At 35.5% G+C, this 23,199-nt stretch overlaps 2 protein-coding genes across 20 annotated transcripts in view; one reads left to right on the top strand and one right to left on the bottom strand.

Moving 5' to 3' along the window:
- Positions 1-23,199, top strand: part of LOC126972633 (dedicator of cytokinesis protein 9-like) — a 62,879-nt gene that overhangs the window by 21,961 nt on the left and 17,719 nt on the right. For all 18 annotated transcript variants that reach the window (XM_050819484.1, XM_050819486.1, XM_050819487.1 and 15 more), the window contains one exon: positions 3,663-3,804. In XM_050819484.1, the coding sequence (XP_050675441.1) occupies positions 3,663-3,804 (142 nt within the window). The remainder of the gene's footprint in view (positions 1-3,662; positions 3,805-23,199) is intronic.
- Positions 3,842-22,360, bottom strand: LOC126972650 (venom acid phosphatase Acph-1-like). 2 transcript variants are annotated; one of them, XM_050819530.1, is made up of 10 exons: positions 22,227-22,360; positions 18,590-18,708; positions 17,552-17,619; positions 16,225-16,332; positions 13,526-13,607; positions 10,958-11,115; positions 9,516-9,698; positions 8,430-8,550; positions 7,060-7,307; positions 3,842-6,704 (listed from the first exon to the last, which is right to left on the bottom strand). In XM_050819530.1, exons 1-10 carry the CDS (start codon positions 22,256-22,258, stop codon positions 6,558-6,560), a joined length of 1,266 nt encoding a protein of 421 aa, XP_050675487.1. In that variant the 5' UTR covers positions 22,259-22,360; the 3' UTR covers positions 3,842-6,557. The 2 variants fall into 2 exon arrangements, with proteins under 2 accessions (XP_050675487.1, XP_050675488.1); XM_050819531.1 differs by lacking the exon at positions 22,227-22,360 and adding an exon at positions 19,492-19,801.

Below are 23,199 nucleotides of genomic sequence, written 5' to 3' on the forward strand. Positions count from 1 at the left end.
TTTCAGTGAATTCAAATGGTCCAATTATTTGACCATTTAATATTCCTGTCCACATGTTGACTTTAAATTGGTATTGGGATCGATCCTCACGCATCAAATGCGGGTTTTCCGTATGCCAACTATGAAGGTTATGTAAGTTTAAATAACCATCTCTTTTAAATGTCGATTCGTCAGTCCACAAAACTTTATTTAGAAAATCCGGATCTTCACGAATTTTCGCTAACATGGTTCTGCAGAAATCAACTCTGGGTGCGTGATCACGTGGTAACAAGCTCTGCACACGTTGTACATGGAAAGGATGAAAATCGTATCGTTTTAAAATTCGATGTGCGGTACTCTTCGCCACACCCGTTGCAATTTCAATCGCACGTACTGAGGTCCTGGGGTCATTTTCAACTTCATTCAAAACTTCAGCGTCGTAGTTTCCTTGAGGTCTCCCACCAGATGTACGAGCACTGGGTAATCGTCCTTCCGAGTATGATGCGTGCACATTTTGGAAGACACGATAATCTGGGTGCCGCTCCACATTCGGCTACCTCTCCCGATACAGTCGAGCTGCCGCAGAGGCATTACAATGGCACTCACCGTAGATAAGATGCATATTTGCATATTCTTGCGGTGTGTACAAATGCGGCATGTTGTTCACACACAGTTTGCACAGCACAAAGTCCAAAAAACAAAGCCAGAGTCGTCAAGTACGGATAGAGTATCAAGTCCAGGGTAACACAAGCCAAAGTCGATAGTACGAAAGTAACACGATTACGAGAGATGCGCAGTAAACGAAGAAACGATGCGTACTAAATGTTATTGTTTAAATTTTATTATGAACGACTGATGAGTCGTTGTGAGTGACACGGATAGTGACGTCTCGTTTTGACAAATACCATAACTACTATCCATTTCTTTTTATCACTTTTGTTCATTACAAACAATGGAGACTTCGAACTTTTCAAACAAAAGAATATCAGGTATTTTTTTTACTGAGGGATCCCTACGCATAGCATACGAAAAAGCAGTTTTATTGGCAAGAAAAGTGGCAAGTGTTGTACTATTTTGAAATCTAGACTAAATGGGCCATCTTTTAAAAAAACTTGCCATAGGTAGTGTAGTACATTTTTTTTCCAACGTAGAGTGTCAAAGTTGACTGACATAAATTTTATAAACCATAACTCGTCAAAATTTAATTTATTTTACTTAGTTAACAATGAATATTACTTTCATTTGTGGTTACCATTAATAGCACTGTTATTTGAGATAACATTTTTAAAAAAATCACTGTAAAATTGTGAAAATTGCGATCACAGTACCTAAAAATGCGACAAAGGGTGTCAAATTTTTAACATTTTCGAAAAATGTCTATCATCGCTTGACTAAGTGACATAGATTTTTTTTCTTATTTTTTTCATAACTGGTATACCTTGGCCTCTCGCCCGGTACCAGGTTATCGTTGAGTTTTGGGACATCCTGTATATACTAATTTGTTCAGTAATTATATGTATATACTAATAAGATTCTAACTGAGTCAAATCTGTACATTAAATATATTTGGAAAATGTTACTGTAATCCACGAAGTCAGTATGTCAAAAAGGTTGTTACACATTAAATGCATCAGTTACACTTTAACTTAACAAAAATATATAACAACAGAGACTATACAATACATTGACATAAAAATTACGTTTAACATCTTTTAAATGTATTTATAATGTTACCTGCTAAGTAAAGTATTTTATGTTACTGACAAATATTATATAATTTATACTACATTGATCTAAATTATCGACAAATAATCGATAGCATTTTTTCAATTGTTTACCACTATGGCCTGTCAAATATAGTTTGATACTTTTGACAATTCACTAGGTATGGGGGTAGTGTTTAATCGTTGAATCTATTCGATTATTACTGTCAAAGAAATTGCAATCGATAGTTGCATGTTTTATAATGTATGGATTTTTTTATTTTAAACAATTTCTTACATATCGAAACAATAATAAATTAATAATACTTTTATAACAGTTCCGCCTCGTGTATAATTTTCAATCAGTAGGACTATTTAGTCAATCCGTGTTAGTCGTAGAAAATATTGAATGGGCGCTTATGGTGCAATAAAGAATTAGAACTTAAAATTATTATTATTATTATTCAATATAGGAGCACAAAGTAAATCTAATTCAATATTATTGTCATCATCATCATCGTTCATCACTACACTACTGGTATTGTACCTAATGTTGATAATTAATTCTTATTCACAAACTCTGTCGAAGAAGATATCTCGTTCCTAGTCTTTTAATTTATATTTATTGTGTTGCTCGACTTTACCTACTCCAGTCCTCTGTAGCCTTAACACTGGCATTTTGCAATAAGGTGAGCATTTTACTTGCCGTAAATGGTAGAGATGTATTTTATGTTCGGCTGCATTACTCGAACTTCGGTCCCGGACTCATGGAAGTCAGCCCTTGTCTATCGGATCAAAAAATAAAGAGACAGTTCGGATCCGGCTAACAACAGGCCTATTGCTATTACCCAGGGAGCCTCCGTTAGCCTCCAGTTCTTGGTATACAGAGAGGTTACCCCCAGAAGACTCAAACCATTTGAACGCTGCACCCAGAGCTGCTCGAGCTGACAGGCAACCAGTGCTCTGTGAACGGCTTGATCATCTGACGTTGCGACATGGCTTTGTATTTTCAATGATAATATGTAGGTAATCTAAGCTCTGTATTGCCAAGTCCTTAAGTCCCAGTTCTTTAAAAAATAAAACATATACAAAGCACTAACGGCGGGGAGTCAGAACTCATACTTGTTACTCAATGTAGACAGACGGTAGACTGGCTGCACTATTGTCACAATCAATGATAGATATGTGATTTCCATAAATAGGCCTGACCCGCAATCAGAACTGTTAATAAAATATATTTTATCAATTAGGAACCCATGCGTATCAATTATAATTTACGTGATTTGTACATATTCGATTTAAATGTCAAAACCGATTTTTGATAGTCGAGTTGTTGCTTGTACGTGGCACATCACTATACTCATGCACCCATCCATGAAGTATAGCATTATCGGTTTGACAGATTAACTAAAAAAATACGATACTTCATAGGCGTGAGCTGTCAAAAATAGGCGTGTGTTGGCAAATTATCTATGTGTTGACAAATTATAGGCCTGCGTTAGTGGTAACGTGTGTGTGCGAATGCTTGTGTTTATTTCACTGGGGCGTTTCAAGGGCGTTTTTTCAGAATTGAGTGGCGGCAGCGGTTCCCATACAAAAAATAAAAAATTACGCATGATGGCCATCCTAATGTCTTTACCTGTTCTGTGTGTAATACATTAACAAATATTGATTAAAATATAATAAAAAATCTAATTTTAAGGCAGTGTGGACAGTAAATATTTTCTTAAGTTTAGTTTTAAAGTACTGGTTTCGGATGTCCTCAGGCAAGCTGCTTAATAAATACTGTAGGTGGTTTTTCATAGTTCTATCACCGTAGTAGTTATTAATTCTAGGTACCTACTTCGAACTTACCAGCGGATCGACCGAGTATCGTTGTACGTAATAGTTCATCAATTAATCATAAAATTATACACAACTGTCCAAATATCGTTTTTCTAAAATTACATATGAGAATACGACTATTGGGTTTCCCCACAGGCGTTGTGTTGCCAGCTACACATAGCAGCCCTCATGGCCGAGTACCTGAAGCTGCGTGGGCTGCAGGCCTGGGGCGCGGAGGCCTTCGCCGATATATCTATGAACATTCCACGAGACGAGGTCGGGCTCAAAATTGACGAAGGTAGGTTATTATGAACATAAACACATTATTCCACACAAATAATATAATAATTTCACAAACATTTTTACATAATTTCTTCCCATACATTTAATTTTCAATAAAAATTAATCCTTAATCCTTTTCAAGGTTAAAGTGTTTCTAAGGCGTCGAAGTCAAGTATATTTTCACAGAATAGTAATAGGTACAGAGTAGAAAATTGACAAAATACTTAAGCCGAATAGCAAGCGTTACTCAAAATAGAAATTACTACATAATACAAATTATAAAATCGTCTTGTCTGTCTGTTTTTTCGTGATGAACTCAAAAACTACTCCACCGATCTACATGCCGTTTTCACCAATGGATAGCGTGGTTCTCGAGGAAGGTTTAAGTATATAATTTGTTAAGTTTTTTATATAATAGCGATATTTGCTGGAGTTTTTGTCGAAAAAAAAAACGCGAAGGCATATGTCTATCTCTTAAGCATAACATACTATATGAATTTTAATACTTTAAAAATTAATATAATAATAGTAATATAATAGTTATTTATGCAACTGTTGTGTAATAAGGGGTGATACTATTATCACATAAATCCACATGAGTGTTTTAATACCTAAGTATCAACATTTGCATACAAGACTTTATCTACACCCAGAATATGAATCCTCTAAAAGATTCTGAAACAGTTAGCTTACTGCAGTAAGTATTAATGAAACAATTATTTATTTTAGTAGTAATTTACATTTTGTATGGTGCAATAATTAAAGTTCACTCGAATATAATGTTCTTTTGCAGCGCTTAAAATGAACCGCTCATTTTTTGTAAACAAAACAATAAAAATGGCGGGGATTCGAATAACATACTTTTTTTTACGGCGCGCGACTTCTTATAGTGTGGAACGCGCGTAAACGAAAATGTTCTTTTTTTTAAATTCATACAGATATCACGCATCGAGCAATAAGAATGTGGCTGTCTATTGAAACTCTTTGCGCATGAAGTGATCAAAAAAAAACATAGGAGTATTGTTATGAAATTCAGTACAACATTAAGACACTCGTTTGGATGATGTAAAGTTATTAGAACATTGTGTGTTTTAATGTTGGCAATAAGCTAACTGTTTCAGAATCTTTAATAGAGGATTTAAAGCTTGGGTGTAGATAAAAGATGTTTACACAAATACGATATGAACCCTTATTATTTTATTTCTGCATATTATAAAATCTAACTGATGGTGCGATCCTTCAGCTTCCAATCATTTGTTTTTAATTTAATCAGCTTTAAATTTTTAAGGGATTTTACACTATAGGGATTAATTTATAATTGTTGCTTAACAAATCTTGTATCATATAAGGTCATCGTAGTAATTATTACAATTATTATTCTTTCAGTGGTTTAATAGCTAATCGATTGTAAAAAAATAATTATTTATTTTTGTTAGTTTTACTCTTGTACCTACTTTATGACTAAGAGGTAAACAGTACCGAATATATCACACTACCGATATTTTAATTATTCAGTTAGCCTTTTATAACACAAATAAGTGTGTATTCATAATTATAATAATAACATATTACTCTGGTTTAAAAAAAAACTAAATATTTCATTTAAATATCATGCATATATACCAACCAACTTAAATAGCTTTTGTTATACAAAAGTATTGTTAACGACAGCTTCTTTAAATAAAACACAGTACTAAACATTTCAAAAAAAGCATGTTTTATGGTATAGCAAGTTGTGTAAAGTACAATATAATTTTTCAATATGGTAGAGTCCGACTTATAGCGATAAAAACTCCGCGGGTTTATTAAAATTACAAAATCCATTTTTGCTCTTTTTTAGTTATTAACAAGCAGTCAGTAACAGCAACGATAGAACTTTTCTTCTAATATCGTATGTGTGTCTACATTTTTTAAGCTCATTGATACGATTTCAAGTAAATCGGTAAAAATACAGGTGAAACTGGTGAATTTTATGGAATAGATGATGGTATGTCATTACAGCGGCCCATACTCTATTGTAGCACGAGTGGTATCACCTCATAAAGCGTCTAATCTATCTATGAATAAATATGAATAAATCTATCTATGAATTCGAAAACTGACAACACATTGCAACAAACATTCTATCAAAGAAAAATTAAAAAAAAATATATAATGACTGTTCATTGTCAGTACATTTTTTTGCTCTTAATAGTGATTTTCATTATTATAACACTAGAAATAAGGGATTGCTTGTAACTCATTCTAGTAGGCTTCATAAGATACATAATAGCTTTAAGGGTAAATGTATACACTTTTATAATAAAGCCCCAGCCACTGTTCAGGCATTCTCTATAAATAAATTTAAATGTTTTATTAAAAAATGGCTCTGTCGTAAATCCTACTACTCCACAGCTCAATATCTAAGTGATCCGACAGCTTGGGACTAGATTATGATTATTTTATAGCAATAGCAATGACAGTACAATATTGTGTTTTTATTAAAAAGAGCGCAAAAAAAGAATGCTGGTAGAGTTTCTTGCGCCGCTTCTTCTCTCTCAGAGCGCCATGTGTTTCCGAAGCGGTAGTAGTAGTAACTAGTATATTAGAAATGACAGCAAAAGGAATTCTAAAGGAATCAATTTTGAGAAAATAAATGCTTTTTGCCTGCCTTACATGGCGGGCGACGGGCGAGAATCGAACCGTGGTGAGAGTTACCGGTTCTACTTATTGCGCCACTGACGCTACAGTCACTTGTGTCACAATTATTATTTTCTAATACACTTATAATTAGGAGACGATTTCACAGTCTGCCTTGTACTCGGTGGACACTACGTACTTAGTAACATCTCTAAATGTTTCGAGCGGACAAAACGGCTTGCATCCAGGGACTTCCATTAGTTTTGGCTCGGCGGAATCGTCGTCCCAGTAGTATATCTGTAAAATATATGTATTTTGTATACATTTATACTTATTATTAATTAGTATTTGTATTGTATTTTATTCTTTGTACTACTGAATATTTTTAACAAATGAAACAAGACCTTTTTCATAATATGTTCTTTTCTGTCAGACATAATTTTAACTTGATAGAAAGTTAATCATAAATTTGTCATCATCATCATTTTGTTTGTTAAAATATGACAACACATGACCTTTTTCATCCCTCTAGCAGATTCAATATAATTCGAAAGAGAGAGAAAGTTTTCATGTAGGTACGTAAACTCTTCTCACCATTGCCTATAATAATCGCCAGTTGACATAGGAGCGGAGGCCACAAATTTGAACTTACCTTAAAGCCAAACTTTTGACCGTCCGGTAAAGCACTGTGAATCTTATCGTCAGCTTTAGAAGGTATTCTTTCGTGTAGCTCAAACAGCAGGGCCACCCCGGGGTCGGGAAGGCGGGGCGGCGGCGCTACACACGCAGAGAGCAGGGCTGCCACTGACACGGGTGTTCCGATGCGCACTATCACCATGGGAGTTGTTGGCTCCACTGTCATTGATATTGCTTCCCTTATTATTTGCTGTAGAAGTGCACCTGCATACAAAGTTACAACCACACTATTATATTATAGTGTTACTATAATCATTTATTTAATCATATGATTCCAAAATTTACATAAATGATTTTGATTAGAATAAATAACTTTGCGTTAAATATTGTATTAAACTTTTTGGATTTCCTCGTGATTTTTCACTACCAACGTATTGCTCATTAGAAAAAGGTTATATTGTAACTTTGATGATAAATCATATGAATCTTTCTTAATTATAAATCATTAACAGAGTCGTAATTATGTCTGGATTAAGATATCCGTATTACGGTAGGCACCCTGAAGGGTCAAACACCACTAAACTAGCACCTTTTGAAAATCGGCGTACGGACAGCCCTAAGTGCAGAGGAAGTCTGATCGAACATCAAGCAGATTAGAGACCTTACAATTTACAGGAGTGACCAATTAATGTGCTTAAATCTTGAAAATACGTTGCTTCAAAAAGTCTTCAAACATCCCAATAATATTCAAAACTTTTGGAAAGAGCTGGGCTGGTTGGAGTAACTGGCCAACACTGCACGCAAAATGGATCCAATTACCATATCAAAAGCCTGTTGAATGGGACCTAAGTCGCGATTGGTGGGGGGAAGTAGATAGACGACTGGCCGCCTATAAAGCACGTTTCTGTTTTACTTTGTGTAACTTCCCCCAATGCTCAAATGATACTAAACCCGGTCCACAGCTCAAAACAGAAGAAATGGGCATCCATCATCAATCCAAGTAACCATTGATAGCTGATTAAGAACTCCCATGTGATGCGATACCATTACACGCGTTATGATATTTAATAATATAATATTGACACACTTTTACACAAATTATCTTCACCAAAATAGTCATAGCCTGTACTATAGTTGCAAGACAACGATATTCATATTTAAACATGCATAAATACTTATATGTATTAACATTCATCACTCGGAAATATTCATCATATAAATGTTTGCACCGGGGTCAGAACCCGGGACCACTAGCTAAGTGGGCACGTTCACTAACCACTGGGCTATATTGGTCATCATTATTTGTAAGCAGTATATTATTTAAATGTGGCATATTATTATAATAGTGAATAACTATGACCTATCAACTAGAAATTAGTTCCTCACCTCCACTAAGTTTTCTCAGTAGAATATTATGAAACATCATAGTGAATTCCAGCCTCGCAACATCCATTAATTTCTTTTTGACGTGTTTCGCCCATTTCGGATTAGGCACTTTGATATCCTCCTATACAAAAATCAAACAAGATATTATTTAAGAATTACATTTGAACATTTATTAACTCATAGGATTGCAAGCATTAATATCGTGATAAATCAACAACTATTTTAACACATTTAGATCAAAATATGGCAGTAATGAATGTCACACTTATTTCATTATATCATAACATTGCAATGCGTTTATGAGAAGAATTAGCAAGAAACTCATTGACGCTTTTTCAAAACAAACATTTACATAATCTTTTCATGGTGGTCATTCAATGAAAATAACCGAAAGTTTCGGCTTCTTTGAGCTAAAAACTTTGCTTTGAGCTTTGAGAAAAAAACTAAATAGTTAAATGAAAGTAGATAAAAACAGTTACATACAACATACAGATGGTCTATATACACACTCGAAAAAAATTATTACGTGAACATTGTACAAATATGTCGAACATTTTTTGATTATTTTAATGTGGCGTTAAACTTTTTATTACCAACGAAGGCAGGGTTCGCGATGATAGGATCTATTAGCTATCAGTTCCGTCGCCATATTTTAAGCGATTGACTCGCGCCACGTCTCCGCCACAAGCGAGCATACCCTACATCAAAAGGGTCCATAACCTTTTACGGGGACTTAACCAAATTAACAAAAAAAAATGTTTTTTCAGAGATTAGGGAAACACGGGTCGTCTTCGAACTCTTGACACTGATAATAACACAGAGAATATGACTTGATTGTACGCCTACTCTCTCATTCTCTTTATATTATTTCAAAAAAAAGTTTTCCTTTTTTCTCGGAACGCCATAATTTCCGTTCAAATTTAATGATGCAAAGCGTATAATATATATCGCTATTTACGAAAAGTAGACAAATGTATGAAAATAATAGTATTTCCAAAACAATATTGATAAATGAGCAGTGCGCTGACATTTAAATGAACAAATTTCTTGCATTGTTATTTACGATTAAGTGAATACCATACATGCCTGAATCAGAAATAGGTTATTCAAATGAAATGCTTCTTGCGGCGTGCTGAAGTTTGTTCCGGTTAGTTGAGCGATTTTATGAAAGAAATCTTTGTACGGCAACAGCAGCCCCTCGTCCGTGAACGCTTTTAGTAGTCTCTGTTTCTCTTGATTATATCTCGGACAATTGTCTTCGTAGAGGAGCTGAAATATTTTTGCATAGGTTATGCAGTTGTATAACACAAAAAAGGAATTGGTTGTGGAAATTATCATGGACTTCCTTACTAGCTTATGGAAAAAGCATGCGAGAAAGAAGATCATCTCTAACGGAGATATTGCGAGATAGAAAAGTATAGCGAATCTATAGTTACTGTGACCGATTTTGATTGACAAGTCGTAACCACTAGTAAATTAATAAATCATTAATAAATCAAAAATTAGTCACACATTAATGGGCTGTCAGATTGTCTATGCACGAGTATATTCCAAGTCTATAGAATTTGGCTTTGTTGCCATTTTCTATAATAGTTTTTTTTTTTTCAAGTTTTAGGTATGTACCTATATATGAGATATGTACTGTATTTGAATTGGTGGTATCAAAAGTTAGAATTTTTAATAAATAAATTCGAAAAAGATATTTCTAAAAATTTATTCTAGTATTGGCGCATTATTCTTGTAATGGGTGAGGGTAGGTGTCACATAGTATCAATTCCTTTAATGTTCAACATAATGGTCAAGTGCGAACCGAAGTAGCACACGATGGCTTTGTGCCGTGTTACGAGATATAAAACTAAGTCAAAGAAACAATAGAGGGCTGTAATAAAAAAATATATGAAAATTAGTACATTTGGAGTTGGCCGTTTTATTATTAGTTTTATGTTAAAGCGACAGTTAATAATACCCTGCTAAGGCTGTATTTAATGCTCGCGAGCGGAGCGCCGACGTCGGTCGAGCGTACCGCATACCCGTACGCGCTAACTATGCGCGTACGATTGCGCGTGTCCGTATTGCGAAGAAAAATTTATTCATTTGTAATCTCTTTCATATGTGCGTACTTCATATGCAAACGATTACAGAATAAAGACGGAAAAAAAATCGGGTCCACTTATTATAGACCGCCTAATTTGAAGGAGAATTTTGTACAATATATTCAAAATTGCGAAAACACGAATTTATGTTTACGATATTACGCAAGCGCGTACGGTCGGTTTCTCAGTCGGCATCGAACTAAACGCACATACAGCCTATAGCTACGCTTGACCGACGTCAGCGCTCAACGTCGGTGGAGCACCAAATGCAGCCAAACAGACATATAGACACGGACGTCTGGCCTGCGGATCCATAGTTTAGGGTCCCCGTCACTAATTATAACTATTTAAGTACGTAGTATACCTTACGAGCCCTGTAATCCCAAAAAGTATTTATTAGTAGTACTTAGTGCACCGTGACGGTAAGGCACTTACATAGTCGTCGTTTGTTCGCGGGTACGTGTACGCCACTGGCTGCCAGGCTAATGTGTCGTTCCACGTTTGTATTGGCGACGGAGGCCACAGACCCGCCGATATCAATAGAGCTGTCATCTTACTTAGCTTAGTGTCCGACGATATCACCAGGGCTCTGTCTGAAACATTGAGAAATTACTAGTTTTTTAGATTGAAGCAAACGTTAATTTTGAAGTTAGTACTACAGGCTTTTACCCATGACGTCTTCCCGTTAAATGCGTATCGCGCTTCGTTGGGGACTTAAAAAATGTGTCATGTTGTTTGTGAGCCATGTGAATCAATGATCATGAAAAAAGAAGCAGTAAACAAATAATAATATCCCTGGTATCATTTGACTCAATTGGATGTACCTCTACAGGCCGACAGACGAGTGATCCTATAATGGTTCCTGAGATCAGTATCTGGGAGTCACGTTCTAAAAGAAAGTCACATGGAATTCACACTTCGACTAAACAGTAAAAAAAGGCTAAAACGGCCTTGGGTGTATGTCGACGTCTAGTAGGAAGACAGTGGGGAATACGCCAAAAGCTCCTCCTATGTCTATTTACAGCAATTGTGAGGCCAAAAATCACCTATGCCTCCATTGTGTGGTGGAACAAAGCGATCCAGAAAATAACTGCAGACAGGCGTAACAGCCTGCAGAGACTTGGGGGTCATGTAATTGGATGTCACAAACGCTTAGGGCTCTAGAAGACTCAGTTTTGCAAACCCACATATTAGGTATGATACCTGATCAAATGACTCCATAAGTAACCACTGTGAAACACTATTGTAGGGTTGTACTTTCTAGGGACGACTGGATGAACAATATAGTCTCGTGGAAGGACGGAAGCCATACGGCCACGGATAGGTCCAAAATGGAAAATGATGTTGCCCGTGGTGTCTATGAAGAATGCCCCCAGCTTTAAATCCAGCACAAACCTGGGGAGTTTTGCCTCCATATTTCAAGCAGAGGTGTACGCTATTTTAGAATGCGTGGAAAACAATATCCAAAAAGGCTACTTCAACCAAAACATATACATTCACTCTGACAGTCAGGCAGTATTGTTGGCTTTAGTCGCAGATTTGACGGCCTCAAAATTAGTCAAAAACTGCATTGACTGCCTGAACACATTAGGCATGAAAAAGAGTGATTCTCAGATCCCAGGGCATGCCGGTATCATAGGCAATGAAATGCCGATGAGATCGCAACAGCTGGAGCTAAAGCAGTCCAATATGGTTCGCACCCTATTTGTGGACTGTCTAAAAGAGCCTTTCGTCACACCCTGAGGAAACAATGTCTACAAGAAACAGTTAAATGTTGGAGCAACTCAACACGCTTAAACTATTCCAAAGCACTGACAAAAGTATTCAATTATAGAATCGAAATGAAGCCCTATCATTGAGCAGGAACAACCTATGCATACTCACCAGGATACTGACTGGAGACTACACCCTGCTCCCAGGTGCTGTTTGTGATACTCGCGTCAAGGAGATACTGCGGTCCGTAATTGCGTAAGGGCTTGACGACGAGCTATAAGTATGAGTGGCGAATACAATAGTTCAATATTGGACGCGTTGTCACTAGGAATCATTAGGACTAGCCAATTAGCCACCCTCTCCAAATAATAGTAATAATGGTTCCAGATTTTTTTCACTCACAAGTACGGAACCCTATAACATGTATATTGATAGATCGGTTCATTCGTTCTCTATTAAATCTCTCACGTGGAACGGTTTCTTGTTCTCAATGTTTGTGTTATGTGGTTCTTGAGGAATGGATAGTAGTGTGTTTGAGAATTCTTTCGCAATAAATAACTCTAGAATGGAATTCCTTGGTCGCTGGTTCCTTGCCGATATGACTTGGAGGCCCTCAAATTCTCTTTACACGCCAACATTTTTACAATTCTATCGAAATTTTGAGAAAGCATTTAAGCGACGGTGATCACTTTGCATCAGATAGCCCACTTGTCCGTTTGTAGGTAATCCTATTTAATTAAAGTTCCGTTAAATGAAAAAAAACTGCCATTGAGATTAATATTATGGCCACTGTATCGCCCGGGATTGAATTATGACGTTGCAAAGTCGCCTCATGCAAATAATATATTACCATAAACTAACAATATACATATATATACATACTATAACATATCTAACGGAGATACAGCAAGATAAAAAAGAGAAATCGAATCTATTATTATTGTAACCGATTTTGATTGACAAGTCGTAAACAGTCAGCCATGCTTGACATTAGCTCCGGACATTATTTGAAATATTAAACTGGAATAATTTCTAGCTAACTCATTGAAAAATCAAAATTGGTGAAGCGTTATCAGGCTGTCAGGTCGTCTATACGCTGATACATTCTTAGTCTATTCGTATTACTATATATATGCATTAATCAACATAACTATCATATAATCTGTGTCTTATCATAAAGGTTATGCAATCCCTATTAATAATAATCATACCCCAGAGTAACCATCTAATCACTTAAATTACATTTGGCTTAAACTTGTGTTAATTAATAATTAATTTCATCAGTAATACCAGCTTCGTAATAAGGCCCCAAAAAATCATTGTATCTCCTTCTAAGCAAGGCACTCATCTCGTAAGTCAGCATTTTGCCCTCCTGTGAAAAAATATTATAATCAGACCATACATTCACTTGCACGTGGATATGTCATAAATAACTCCACCAATCTACATAATTTAATGAATATTGCGAGTTAACAACGTATTTTTGAAAATTATAGAGAAGTTCAACTTCTATTGCCACTGGGAATGAGTCAAGGAGCTGGTCTTACGACCTTTAAAGAATAAATACTCTTTGTTCTGTTTTTAAAGTGATAACCCTTACTTCTCGGATTAATACAGTTTTTATGAACGATGCAAAACTCGACCCCACTACCTCTCGCGTTCATAAAAATTTGTTTTCAAATTTTATTTGTGAATAAATACTCTCTTAAACATCGCTTATGCAAGTTATATCCATATTTTGTCAGGAAGAGGGTACAAGTATAAATGTAATAATTAATAATTTTGTATATTAATTTATTGCCTTGTCAAGTAATAAATAGAATCTCCTACACACTCAGGTTACCTGGAAGACATCGCTGAGTAGCGCTAAGGTGACCTAATGCTATCATAACTCTTATGTACAAATTGTAACATTAATTTTAGTGCAATAAAGATTTTTCATGCATTATCTATATATATATAAAAGAGATTTCCACGTATATAGTCACTCATCACGATATCTCTGAAACCATAAGGCGTAGAGTCTTGAAATTTGGTAGGAATATTCCTTTTAACGAGTATGGGTCAGCTAAGAACGGATTTAAAGAAATTCCATCCGCAAGATTTTTTTTTATAATAGAACAACGTCTGTCGGGCCCGCTAGTTATAAATATAAGATATCATTTATTTGATAATAATTATTAGTTATGCTTGCGACTTCATCCGTGTTTAAGTTTGTCTAAATCGTGTTTGCAAAATTTCCTGATAGTCGGTTCACTTGATTAATATTTCATTTAGATCGTAGACAACATCAAGTTAGTGTCCCTCTGTAATACTAAAATAATACAATTACAAATATATTCAGGACAAATCGAATCTATATAAAAAGATGTCGAGCAGTAAATCATTATTAGTTTGACAGCTGTCTGTGTGCACACACACTTTATATAGACTGACCTTCGCAAAGAGATCCCCCCGTGTGTCCAATAGGAAGTGGTCACTTCGTTACGAGCTTGGCTTGGAAGGGATCTAAAATAACACTGCTTGATACTATAATGGCGGCTGACTGAATAGGTGGCCTATATTGGTGAGTCTAGCGTGTGATGTCAGATAATAGATTCGAGAGGAACAACTTTTTGATTTTTACATGAATAATAATGCATGAGAAAAAGTGGCGAGCCTAGCAAGATGTAATACGCCCTGCTCATTACAATACAGCGCCGCTCAGAATTCTCGAAATACTCAAAATGGCTTGCGTCAATTTTAAGGCGTGATATAGTAAGTCTTATTATCCCAGTAATTTCAATAGCTACGGTTTTTTTTTTATGGAATAGGTGGACAAACGTGCGTACGGGTCACCTGTTGTTAAGTGATCACCGCCGCCCACAATCTCTTGCAACACCAGAGGAATCACAGAAGCGTTGCCGGCCTGTAAGGAAGGAGTACGCGCTTTTTTTTAAAGGTACCCATGTCTTATCGTCCCGGAAACACCGCACAACGGTGCCCTTCAAACCAAAAACAGAATAATGCTTTTACATTACTCGTTCCCGGCAAGTAACGGCGCCGCTGTTCTACCCACGTAGCTCGCAATGTTATAAGAGTTTATTCCTCAAAATAGATTCCTTTGAATTATTTTACGCCCAAAACACTTCCAGTATTTTTGTTTTACCCCTTGTAATATTCATACTATTAATATTTACCATTAACAGAATTGATTCATGGCCCACTTTGGTGATAATTCTTTTTAAATCATAAAACAGGTTCATATTTGTACGAGAAAGATTTTCTGACAATTGTTGGACTGTCAGTGTCATAAAATGATAACTGTTACTAACGAAATGTATATTCAAGCTAATTACGACCTACTTGTTTATTATGACTAGGAAAATGACATTAAGGTGGGTCAAGATTAAATTTCATCGATAATGCATAGGTAAGTACTCAGAACTTTGGTATCTCCCAGAACCCTGAGCGGCTCTGCATTAAAATGTACGATTTACAACGGATCATTTGTATTATTATTAAACTTTAAAATTGATGTTATCATAAGATATTAACTCAGGCTGGTACTTTATTAATTATAAAACTGTATACTTTTATCCTTAACTGATATTTATTTTATGGTAACCAAAGTTAGTTACAAGTAATTCCTTGTTTCTCGTGCTGTACCTATGTTAATCACGACTGATTATTAATTATAACCCTATAACCCAGTGGCTGGTGAACCTGTGTACTGAGCCAGAGGTTTCGAGTTCGAATCCCGGTTTGTTTCCAATTCATGTATGTTTATAAGTATTTATGTATGTTTAATTAAGTATATTCTATTAAATATATCGTTGTCTTGTACCCATAGTATAGGCTATGCCTAGCTTGGGGCACGATTATTTGTATAAAAGTATGTCAATATTATTATATACCATTTTTGTTCAAGTGTGTGCATAGCCTTTAACATGAATGCCATGTTAAAGGCTATGCACACATAAATTTTGTACTAAATAATACTTACGTACATTGGTAAGCGCTCCTGCCCCGTACGGAATGAAAACGTGGTCTGGCGGTGGGGTTCCCAGTATGGATAGCTCATACTCGCTTGGCGTTCGTTCCCCATGTGACATTAGCTGGAGATATTTAAAGAATACAATATTTATCTGCTGAAGTCCAGCCGCCGAAAGCTCTTCCTTTAGAGGCTGGGCGACATAAGAGGAATTCTAAAGCCCAAATCAAAAACTCAGAACTTGCCTCTTGACCGCTGATCGCATTTATTTTGTATTAATTAGACGCTGATACTAAATACCGCAATAGCTCAAATGTTTTTTTAACAGGGACTGTATGGGGAAATTCAAACCATAATGAATATCTATTTAAGCTTGTGCCTAAGAAGCCCTTTGACACGATACCCACCCCACACGACACGGTTAACTAAATTCAAAATTAGGACCGCCTTTTCATGCACAAATACTGTTTTCTTATGATTTAATTTTAAATGTCTAATTTTCAGACTTTGACCTAAACTTTTAGTATAAGACGGTATTACTTGCCAAATTTCATAGTTCAAAACCAACGGAAAATACCCTATAAATTTTGATTCGTTAAGTAAATTTATTTTAAGTTACTCAGAAGTTTGATTTTCTCACAGCTTCAAGGACTATAGACTTGAGTAGGTATATCTGTTAAATTTCAATGCAATACCTCCACGCGTTCCCGAGGTAAATGGTCTTAAAAGACAGACAGATAGACGGACGGACAGACAACAAAGTGATCCTATAAGGGTTCAGTCTTTTCCTGTACGATTCCAAAAAGATACGGAACCCTAAAATGATTAAATTAACAATTATACCAATCCAGTCAGTGTTAAGTGGTCCTTTAATTATTGTTCCTTTAGGACGATTAAACTGGGACATCAGAAGTGGGTCACATTTGTATTAAACTATTCTATTACATTCCTAATATATATTATGAAGATATTTGTAGATTTATGGACACTATCACATAATATTACAAATCCTTTAAAATAATTCTTTAAAAATAATTGAAATTCTTAGCTTTATCTGATGGTAAAGTTTTTAATTACTAATTAATTAGCATATAATGTATTTAATGTGATATTGATAGGTAACACTATCGTCATGTTATGATATTGATAACTTAAATTCAAAATTCAGAAGGTTTTAAGTTAAGTCCAAACGGAAATTAACCACAAATATTCCCCGACGTATAATTCGATTCCAGATCGTTTGAGCTGTTCCAATGGTATGGTCGTACGATTAAAAATCATTATCCTATTATTTGTAAATTGATTACTTCTATTTGATATTTGTGTAAGTTATATGTACGTACCACGTGTACTTGTCGAAGTACTGTGAGCTCAACTGTGGTGTCTTTCATGAGTATCACTGCTACCAACACTGAAACAAACGATAGACATGGCTTCTTAACATTATCCTAATGTTTTGTGTTTTCACGTGTGATTGGTCGGCTGTTGTGACCCCCGGTAGAGATCCGTAATAATGGTGAAGGGACCAAATTTGTTTGTTCATTTAACAATGTCAACATGTTATTTTTGTGTTTTATTATTTCTAATTGCTCCAAAACATTCAAGCGAAATCCTTTTTCATCTGTATGTAAAATATTAAAATGATAATTGTTTCCCGAGTGAGTGACCGGTGTCAATTAAATGTTTCGCGAAGTGTGATTTTTCGGGTTGATTATTTCTAAATGCGGCAATATGTTCTTTTAATCTAATTTCGACATTTCGACCCGTTTGACATATATATACCCCGTTACAAGTGTCACAACTTAATTTATAAACACAGGATTTTTCGGAATTATTTAATCGATCTTTGCCATTAGATATTCGATTGATATTGTGGTTAAGACATTTTACGAAAAATATTGGCGGAATTAACATTAAGGAAAACTCAAAACATTTGGATAATTATGGATTTCTGCAAAGTAACGCCTCCTTCAATTAATTTGATATAATATTAGTGGCTACTGAATGCAACATTTAATTAATATACTTAGATACTAATTTAATTTGTACCGAAAGTAGAACGCCCAAATTGGGCCCTAACTGAACACAAACATACATCAAAATATAATACTAGATTTATTTCCGATTAAATATCACATTATATTATATAGACTTTGTATGAGAGTATGCTGAAATGTAATTAATATCAATGGAACTTAATATTATCTTTATCTAACTGCGTAAACAAACCATAACTGTCACAGTTGGCGTCACTGCTCTGGGTTTTAGAGTTAGTTGAGACAAATAGACCAGATAGAGACAAAGAAGCAAAAGAAACCACTAAGCGCGCCTAAACAACTTCAAAAAAATAAATAGATGAAATAAAAAAATGATGTACAAACCGGCAATGAGTGACACCCCTAACAATAATCCCAGACAGCAGTAAGTGTGCATCGTGGTCATGCTCGAAGTATCCGGCCGCGGAATATCATCCGGCTCGTGTCTGCATCCCCCCTCCTTCCTGTCATCACAATCGCTTTATTATAAACAAAACATAATATGTATGTTATACCTAGAATTTTATTGGGCTTAAGTCAATTTTTTATTAAATAAATATAATCCTTATGATTTGTTCATCGTTAGTCGAATGTGCCTGTCAGAATTATAATCAGGAGTTCATTACGAACGTTTAAGTAGCATACTTTTATTTCATTACAACTCTCGAAATTTACCTGACATAACATCGTAAATTATTGAAATACATGCAATGCGGAATTCTAAAGTCGTAATTTGTTAAACTAATAGGCAATTTTGACAGCATGTAAGGTTTTTTTTTTCTTTTACTCCTGCCTCGGATATCATCGGCTCGCACAGGCAAGGAACGTTTGCTTTTAAAAAAAAGTTTCACAATCGTACAGTAGGTCCAGTTCTGTTTTTTAATCGTTTAAACCTAACCGTCCTTTTACATCAATATAATGGGTTAGAGTGCTCCGTGGAACACTTTTAGTTTGTTTCAAAAGTATATTCCTTTTATACATATCTGAATAAAAAGTGCAGCGATGATGAAATTAAGGTAGAGTCTAGTCTAATTATTGATTCGCATACAACCTAAGGACCTTGCCAGACCACCTACTCTAAAATTAAGCCAATTTGATATAAAAACTATTCGACGGGCACACAGAAGAACATTTAAGTCTTAAAAATTATACAGAAAACATAGCGATTGCAGAGGCGGAAGCGTACGATAGCATTGCTAATCTCCAAGTTTGTTTCAACTGTTTATGAAAAAAGAATTAAAACTTACATCTTAATGCGCCGAACCAACAGCTTTGCAATTAGAGCCAATTCTATGTAAACACTTCGGTGGGCACAGAAGAAACTTAAAAGTCAAAAATCATGCATGAAACATTGCGAACTTTACGAATGCACACACGGAAGCGTACGTTATACGTATCACAGTCGTACTGCCGGCGATGGATGTTCAGCAAACACACGGCCGCCGGGACATCAGATGATCGATTGTATCTATTAGCACGCTGCACGTGTTCAATTGAACTCTATCAGACGTTGTTACGGAAATATAAGTCGATAGTAAAATTGCTTTACATATAAGGTGCTTGCATGTCTCCATATATCCCGTTTAATTGTCATGAACACACACAAGATTGGTCGGCTGTAGAGTAGTACTGTAGTTTTAGAATCTTAACACATCGAAAAACGATATGAAGCGAAATGAAACCCAATCACTTTGCCTTGCTTCCGTCACTCTAAGGTGAAATCTATTTGAACTGAAATTATATCGATAAATTTACAGTTTTTGTTTATTGCAAATGCCTAACAGCCTGCTTAGCAACTCCTAAAAAAATTCTCTCTAAATGTTGTTGTACTCGTGTTGATGTAACATAATACCACGGTAGACCCTCTTAGTGCAAGGTAGTAGTCACGGGTATTTGCGCGGCGCTGGCTACGCCCTTGTCAACTCAATGTGAATGGGATGTACGGATTTGATTATTAGTTCGCTTGTGTATTATTTGCTGTTCTATGTGGCGCACAGTGATTCGCTTTGTCGTGGTTTTTCAATGTGACTAATGCAATTTCGTCTCGTCTGTGTACGACAATGCGAATTAGTTTTCCCACAGTCTCGTCTTGATTGATGATTTTGTGTTTATTTCGATTATCCCGATTAAGAACGATTTGCTTAATATTTTTCTAGATTTGTTTTTCACTTATTTAGATGAGTCTTTCTTCGTATCCCTTTTTATTTCGATTCATGATGCTTAATTATTTTTATTTAGATTTCAATTTGGTATGAACGTTGCAGTGAGATAATTTCTCAACGATCGAAACTAAAATTAGCTTATTAGTCGAGTAGGGGAGTGACGCAAGATTCTCCCTGATCGTTCAAGGTCGCTGGCTTTTCGCCTTAATGTGGGACCGGGAACCATGTCGCCACTCACACATTTGCAAAATAAAATGTATTAGTAATACACAGAAGATAATGATATAATTAGCTACAAATTATAAATGAGAAAGTTTAGTTATCACTTCATGGAGTATATAACATACTGTAGATGTCTATGGTAATGAATTAATGGCAAAACTCGAAAGAGGTCACTTTCTAGAACCCCGTTTTAACACTACAGGACCTAGATTCAGAAATCCGCGGCACCCTATAAACAGACCACTACGATATCCGCGATTTGTATAATTTCTACATTAGTTTTTTTTTCATCAAAAAGCAAAAGAATGCAGTCACAGAATTTGTGGTGTCGTGATCCCTAGAGGTCTTCCGCAAAGGCATAAATAAATGACCTTCCCTTTGGCAGAAATATATTATAGATTGTTATCTAGGTATCTTATTGTGGTAAAACTTGACCTAATAAATAAATTTTTCTTTACAAAAAACATACGTGTTAATTTTTCACTACAAAAGGGAAAGTTCATAGTTGCATTTAACCTCTCATATTTTGTATCATTATACTTCCCAAGTCCATTCATAATCATCTCATTTTTAAAATTATTAAGTCGATAGATATCGAGTTTTTCGCAAGGTTGATCTTACTTCAATGTACATTTGAATATTTTTGTCTGCATAGAAATACCAATTATGATAGAATTTGAAAAGTTTGATGTTACGATTAAATTTTTTTTTTTTGGATTTTAGTTTTGGCTGTGGTTTTTTCTCTAATTCATCTTCTCAAATAGCCTTAATTTATCCTTAGCATGAGCCATTAGCTATGAAAGAGCGTGCAATACGATAGAGCTGTTTTCGGCTACTAGCCGAAATTAGCTATGATTTTACATTTTCTAATGATAAAGATGACGAGACGACCGAGACGTAAATGTAAACATGTCGGTAAGTATCCAACGCTGCTCGGTGCTCACTATAGTAATATGCATGCACAGGATTCTTGAAAATCCAACATTCTATGCAGCCCGGTCAGCGTATGTCTATTTTCTTTATGGAAGAGAGGACAAACAAGCGTACGGCTCACCTGGTGTTAAGTGATCACCGCCGCCCGCACTCTTGCAACACCACAGGAATCACAAGAGTGTTGCCGGTCCTACAAAAAAGTGTAAGCGCTTTATTTTAAGGTACCAATGTCGTATCGTTCTGGAAACCACATAAGGAAGCTCATTTCACAGTGTGTCGTACGTGGAATAAAGTTGCTTGAGAACCGCACTATGAAGGAACGCCATAAATCCAGATGGTTGGGATGATATCCTAATTTGTGTCGTGCTAAGGTGGAATTCGGCTGCAGGAATCAGATCAAACAGCTCGTCGTAACACGTGATAAATACAGTAGAAGACACACAATAAAGCGACGTCTCTACGCAAGGCCAAGTTATCTAGCCGTTCGCAGAGCACTGGATCCCCGACAATTCACAAACAACTTGTGATACAAGTAGGCTAGGGCGCCCTTGAAATTGAAATATAAATTCCATTTGCATTCTCCTATTTGCCGGTAGAAAGGGCCGCTGTTTAAGCGATCAAAGACCAACAGACACTTCAGTTATATTTACATATCTTATACTTACTTGAAACACAATACTCGTAGTAATTGAACCATTGTAGATGCGTAAAACACTGTGGTTATTTATATGTCACAACACAATAATTCGGATAGGTGAGAGTTGTAAGGCTGCACAATAGGCAGGCAAATAGGATTCGCTGCAACTTCATATTGCTCAGAGATCTGCGAGATATTATCTAAGTAAATAGTTACAAGAAGTACATGCTTCACATAAATCCTAAACCAAGTAATGAGACCAACATTATTATATTTAATCAGCGCTCTTAATGCCCAAGCTTATAGTCAAGACCTTCATACGACAAGAAATTCAAACAAACTCATAGTATAATAACTATTAATTATTTTGTTTGTCTTCATCTTATTTTTAAATTCATTACACAATTCGCAAAGTTATATGTAATACTAGCCGTCCCTGCAAACGTTGTTTTGCCATATAAATTATTTTTAGAGATAGACCGTTTCTTGGACATTGCAACATTACTTTATTTTTCTAAAATTTAATAAATTTTCTAAAATAAACGTAGCCTTATTACATCAGCTACCTGCCAATAAAAGTCCCAGAAAATTGATTGAATTAGGCGTTACTTCGCGGAAATCCATAATTATACAAATGATTTTAGTTTTCTTTAGTGTTAATTCCGCCAATATTTGTTTGAAACTCCGACGAGATTTGAGTCTCGTGCCAGATTTTGGCGAGACAACACGTCCTGAGGATGCCTCGTGTAGAGGCGAAACACGTGTCGAATTGTTAGTACACTAAAGAAAACTTAAATCATTTGAATAAAAGTCCCGTCAAAATAGGTCCAGTCATTTCAGAGATTAGCCGGAACAAACAGACAGAGAGACAGACAAAAATTAAAAAAAAAAATTTTTTGATGTATGTACCGTAATATATATTCATATCATGTAGTAAAAAACGGTTATTTCAATATTACAAACAGACACTCCAATTTTATTTATATGTATCGATGAGTTGT

This window comes from Leptidea sinapis, chromosome 27 (genome assembly GCF_905404315.1).
Source record: "Leptidea sinapis chromosome 27, ilLepSina1.1, whole genome shotgun sequence".
NCBI lineage: Eukaryota > Metazoa > Arthropoda > Insecta > Lepidoptera > Pieridae > Leptidea > Leptidea sinapis.

What these genes read in the sequence shown, in the direction of transcription:
- LOC126972650 (XM_050819530.1), bottom strand. Translation starts at nt 22,258, where the DNA reads ATGGTTCAATTACTACGAGTATTGTGTTTCAA. An exon ending in GGGGCCTTATTACGAAGCTG is followed by an intron (nt 11,116 to 13,525) that starts GTATTACTGATG and finishes TCAATGTTTCAG; the next exon opens with ACAGAGCCCTGGTGATATCG. An exon ending in ACTGAGAAAACTTAGTGGAG is followed by an intron (nt 7,308 to 8,429) that starts GTGAGGAACTAA and finishes CTTTGTATGCAG; the next exon opens with GTGCACTTCTACAGCAAATA.